This window comes from Colobus angolensis, unplaced genomic scaffold (genome assembly GCF_000951035.1).
Source record: "Colobus angolensis palliatus isolate OR3802 unplaced genomic scaffold, Cang.pa_1.0 Scaffold47, whole genome shotgun sequence".
In the NCBI taxonomy this organism is placed as follows: domain Eukaryota; kingdom Metazoa; phylum Chordata; class Mammalia; order Primates; family Cercopithecidae; genus Colobus; species Colobus angolensis.
In genome coordinates, this window is record NW_012118154.1 from 1,167,682 (window position 1) to 1,173,600 (window position 5,919).

Below are 5,919 nucleotides of genomic sequence, written 5' to 3' on the forward strand. Positions count from 1 at the left end.
GCTCACTGCAAGCTCCGCCTCCTGGGTTCATGCCATTCTCCTGCCTCAGCCTCCCCAGCAGCTGAGACTCCAGGCACCTGCCACCACTCCCGGCTAATTTTTTTTGTATTTTTAGTAAAGATGGGGTTTCACCGTGTTAGTCAGGATGGTGTCAATCTCCTGACCTCATGATCTGCCCACCTTGGCCTCCCAAAGTGCTGGGATTGCAGGCGTGAGTCACCACATCCGGCTGACTGTGAGTTTCTTTTTTTCTTCTTTTTTTTTTGGAGACGGAGTCTTGCTCTGTCATCCAGGCTGGAGTGCAGTGGCTCGATCTCTGCTCACTGCAAGCTCCAACTCCCAGGTTCATGCCATTCTCCTGTCTCAGCCTCCTGAGTAGCTGTGACTACAGGCGCCCACCACCACGCCTGACTAATTTTTTGTATTTTTAGTAGAGACCGGATTTTGCCATATTAGCCAGGATGGTCTCAATCTCCTGACCTTGTGATCCACCCACCTCGGCCTCCCAAAGTGCTGGGATTACAGGCGTGAGCCACTGCGCCTGGCCAACTGTGAGTTTCTTAAGAGCAAAATTTAAAAAATGATTTTTTTGTGTTAAAATATTCTGACACCATTTTGTATATGTATACTTTTTTATGAGCAAATAGATTGAGGTAGAGCAATAAAATAGCATAATTATTAAAATAAGATGAAGCATCTCATTGCCTTTTGATTTAAATCTCATCAGCATAATTCTTTTACTACTCTGAATGCCATTTGGGATATTCATTAGTCTTTTTTTCTATATAATTTTTGCATAGCTCATACTGTGCTATATATAACATTGTATTTATTTATTTAATATAACTTTTTCTGGCTTGGTATTACTTCACTGAATGAATATGTAAGATGGGTAGGATATACCTACCATACTTAATAGTTTTATTTTATTTTATTTATTTTTTTTGAGACAGGATCTCATTCTGTCGCCCAGGCTGGAATGCAATGGTACGATCTTGGCTCACTGCAACCTCTGCCTCCCAGGTTCAAGCAGTTCTCATACCTCAGTCTTCCAAGTAGCTGAGATTACAGGCACGCACTACCATGTCTGGCTAATTTTTGTATTTTTGGTAGAGACAGGATTTCATCACATTGACCAGGTTCGTCTCGAACTCCTGTCCTCAAGAGATCCACTTGCCTTGGCCACCCAAAGTGCTAGGATTACAGGCATGAGCCACTGTGCCCGGCCAATAGTTTTATTTTAAAATCCAGTGACACACAAGATAAAACATTTGAGTTTTAGGAACTATTCAGATTCTTTGAGCCCACTGGAGTTATTTTTTGTTGTAAATTGGTTGAAATAGGTATTTTCTTGGAGTTCGAAAATCTTTAAACAAAAAGGTTTTGGTCGTAGTACATTTCATGTTGCTTATATCTTTATCAGATTTAGTGTAAAGATGCCAGGTGTGGTGGCTCACGCCTGTAATCCCAGCACTTTGGGAGGCCAAGGTGGATCACTTGAGGTCAGGAGTTTGAGACCAGACTGGTCAACATGGTGAAACCCCATCTCTCCTAAAAGTACAAAAATTAGCTGTGAGTGGTGGTGGGCACCTGTAATCTCAGCTACTCGGGAGGCTGAGGCAGGGGAATCACTTGAACCCTGGGAGATGGAGGTTGCTGTGAGTTGAGATCACACCGTTGCACTCTAGCTTGGGCGACAAGAGCGAAATTCCATCTCAAAAAAATAAATAAATAAAAAATTATTATACTCTTTACTTGTAAAAGGAATGTAGTAGTAGGACACAGCTTGAGTCTTAGAAATATTTTAAGTTATTACGTGTTCTCTTGTTTATATCAAAATTATTAGATCTTTACTCCATTTATTTATTGTATTCTTTTTTCTTTTTGTATTGCTGTTGTTAATTCAGACATTCTGAATTGAGTGACATAGTCATTTTTTCCCTTTGGATGTCAAGCATTATAAGTAGCCATTGCATAGCTGGACGTGGTGGCTCACACCAGTAATCCTAGCACTTTGGGAGGCGGAGGCAGGTGGATCACCTGAGGTCAAGAATTCGAGACTAGCGTGGCTAACATGGTGAAACCCTGTCTCTACTAAAAATACAAAAAAAATTAGCCTGGTATGGTGGCAGGCTCCTTTAATCCCAGCTACTTGGGAGGCTGAGGCAGGAGAATAGGTTGAACCCAGGAGATGGAGGTTGCAGTGAGCCGAGATTGCGCCACTACACTCCAGCCTGGGCAACAGAGCAACAACTCCGTCTCAAGAAAAGAAAAGAAAAAAAAAAAAGAAAGAAAGAAAGTAGGCAATGCATTAGATAATGTCTCCCTTTTTCTTATTGCTCAAATGAAGGCAACAAATACGGGATATATGGGACTGTTGACAAAGGCTGGCATACTGATACTCTCAGCCTTCTAAATTTCAGGTTTAATGTTGTTGAAGGCTGGCAATACAGTAATGACTTTGTTCGTGATGCTATAAAGATACATGGTAATAGGGAAGGGTATGAGCTGGAAGTCTCAGCATGGAACTGAGTCAGAATCATGAAGTTGGAAGTGACTTCTGGTCTTCTCTGGCTACATACAAAGTCATTTGATCACTACTTTTTTTCTTTATTCATGAAATAAATACTACCAATTTAATGACAGCTAACATTTATCAACTTTATATGCCACACTACGTACTTTTTACTTGAACTGTTAGCTAATGATTGTGACCTATTAGCTGCCATGTTATAAAAAATAATGCAGCATTTTGTGTGATGAGAGCTGTTTTTTCCTTGATTTGTGGTTGGTTGCTAATGCATTAGGATACGCTTATTTGTAAACTTTTTCATATTTAGGGTGAATTGATTTTTCTAGATGTTGTAGTAAAGGCATTCTTGTAAAAAGCCGTTTTCTTGTCTTTCTATATTGTAGAATTGCAGTATGTTAGAAGTACTTGAGGTGGATGATCACTTCTTAAAAAGAGAAAGACAATTACTTGATATACTCTCAAAGGGATCATGATTTCTAGAACTGAACACTGTCCTGAAGCCTGGAGAGAGCCAGGCTTTGTGGGTATGGAGTGGGTCTAAACTGTGGGCCAGAGCCATGAAGGGGTTGGGAGTAATGGAAACCTACTTAATCTTGGCTGCATCTTTAACGGCTGCATTTTTGTTTTATTGATTCATTTGTCTCAGTTCCTAATTATAAACACATTAATGTTGAGAGGTATGGATGTTTTGGTTATGTGTGCATTTTGGTAGAAGGTAGGGATAGGAGGGGATACATCTTCTTAGAGAAAAATAAGAACAGACAGATTTTGGTTTTTCTCTTTCCTTGATTCCCCAGAGCCCTTTGTTACCTCTGTACTAAAGTGTTACGTGGAAAAGTTGTTTAACTTATTAAACAATGTGGATTTAAAAATAAATAAATAAATAAATAAACAATGTGGATTTAACAATAAAAATACCAGTAAAATTAAGCACAGAGAACAGATTTCTTTCATAATTTCAAATGGTAATATGAAATAATTGCACATTTTTTCCTTCCAGTGGATTTCTCATCCCTCTTTTTCTCAAAGTTTTATCAAACCTTCTGTTGATCAGAAGTTGTTGCTTTGACTTAGAGACCCTACGTGTTTGTTCCTTAAAATAATTACCATTAATGACATGGAACTCAAACCAGCAGTCATCCTGTTTCTGCAATGATTGCGCTTATACTATTAAATCTATAGTGAGGCTAGTTTCAAGATCTCATGGGAATGAACACATAGAGATACTTCTCGACTTAACCATGGAGCTATACCCATTATAAATTGGAAATATCATTAAATGCATTTAATACACTTAACTTATGGAACATCATAGCTTAGCCTAGTTACCTTAAATGTGCCCAGAACACTTATATTAGCCTACAGCTGGGCAGAATCTTCTAACAGAAAACCTATTGTTGACAAAGGCTGGCCTATTTATATTCTCAGCCTTTTAAATTTCAGAAGGTTTAATATTGTTGAAGGCTGGCATTACAGTAATTAGTTTGTTCTTGATGCTATAAAGATACATGGTAGGCTGGGCGCCGTGGCCGAGGTGGGCAGATCACCTGAGGTCAGGAGTTCAAGACCAGCCTGGGCAACATGGTGAAACCCCGTCTCTACTAAAAATACAAATATTGGCTGGACACAGTGGCGTGTGCCTGTAATCCCAGCTACTCGAGAGTCTGAGGCAGGAGAATCGCTTGATCGCTTGAGCCTGGGAGGCGGAGGTTGTGGTGAGCCAAGATTGTGCCACTGCACTCCAGCCTGGGTGACAAGAGTGAGACTCTGTCTCAAGAAAAACCCAAAAAAGATATATGGTAATAGGGAAAGGTATAAGCTGGGAGTCTAAGCATGGATCTGAGTCAGAATCATGAGGTTGGAAGTGACTTCTGGTCTTTTCTGGCTACATACAAGGTCATTTGATTACTTTTTTTTTTGTTATTCATTAAATACCACCAATTTAATGACAGCTGACATTTATCAAGTTACAATAAAGTGCTGTATATATCATGTAATTTATTGAATCCTGTAGTGAAAGTTGAAAGTGAAAAAGAATGGTTATATGAGTACCATAATAAAGTGGAAAAATTGTAAGTGAAACCATCAGTTTGAACCATCTGTATTGGTTTTAGTTCATTGTCAAAGAAATACATATCTGCATAGAAGAGAACTTTGAGAAGCATATGGAAGGCTGGGCGCGGTGGCTCATGCTCATGCCTGTAATCCCAGCACTTTGGGAGGCCGAGGTGGGTGGATCATTTGAGGTCAGGAGTTCAAGACCAGCCTGACCAACATGTCTCTACTAAAAATACAGAAATTAGCTAGGCATGGTGGTGCATGCCTGTAGTCCCAGCTACTTGGGAGACTGAGGCGGAAGAATCACTTGAATATGGGAGGCAGAATTTGCAGTGAGCCGAGATCGCACCACTGCACTGTAGCCTGGGCAACAGAGCAAGACTCTTGTCTCAAAAATAAAAAAGCATATGGGAGAAATTAATGGGCCATAATTCTGTTACTCATACATAAATCATTGGTACATTTTTTTCCAGTCTTTTTTTCTATACATTTTAAAAATCAGCTCTCAATTAAATTGAGTGAGTGATTGCGAGAGGGGATAGCCTTCGAAGATAATCTCAGATCTTGATTAAAATTGTAGGCAAATCATCGTTATCTGGAGTGACTTGCAGCAGGAAACTTGGACCTCTGCTGGCCTAAGTAGTTAGTGGTTGATTAGTACTAACTGATATCCCCTAAAGGGATTATGGTCATAGCTTTAAGGCTGAGATGCTGTTGGGGCAAAAGAGGAGATCAGGGGTTTGGACAGCTGGACCTCCTATCTTATGCTTCAATCAAAAGAACCCTTGGGTTTGGTCAGGGAAGGCAGTCATTTCACCAACTGAGTCCAAATTATGGTGTCCATAAAGTAAAAAAAAGTCTGCTAATCCCCGCACACCATGATCAATGTTGAAAACATGAAAGAAAACCAGATTATCTCTCAGTAATTGAGAGTTCATATAGAATGTACAGTTCTGTATCCTCTATGAATGGGTTTTTGATTATGATCTCAGTATAATGGTAATGGATCATTGTGAAGTTGGAAGAATAGTTCAGTCTGGTATGGCTGCACTAATTAGGGAACCCATTAGATTGTGCTTGTGACATTTGAAAGAAATGGGAAATAGCAAGATTGGCAGTGGGTTCATGTGTGGGATAATTAGCTCAAATAATCCAGTATTTAACAGTTGTAAAATTGAATTGCTATTCAGTTGCACAGAGGCACTTTAGAAGCTCTTTTTTTGTGGGGAAGTTGGTCTTACGTGATTCTCTGTATATTTGTGGTTTCACTTTACATGACTCATTTACAGTTGTGTATTAAGTCTAATAGAAGGGTCTTACTTTTTTTT

General features: G+C 39.5%; 1 protein-coding gene across 1 annotated transcript in view; it reads left to right on the plus strand.

Annotated features, from left to right (window-relative positions):
* Positions 1-5,919, plus strand: part of RABEP1 (rabaptin, RAB GTPase binding effector protein 1) — a 99,910-nt gene that overhangs the window by 1,699 nt on the left and 92,292 nt on the right. Inside the window, exon 2 of the mRNA XM_011958624.1 lies at positions 2,351-2,488. Coding sequence (XP_011814014.1) covers positions 2,351-2,488 — 138 coding nt within the window. The remainder of the gene's footprint in view (positions 1-2,350; positions 2,489-5,919) is intronic.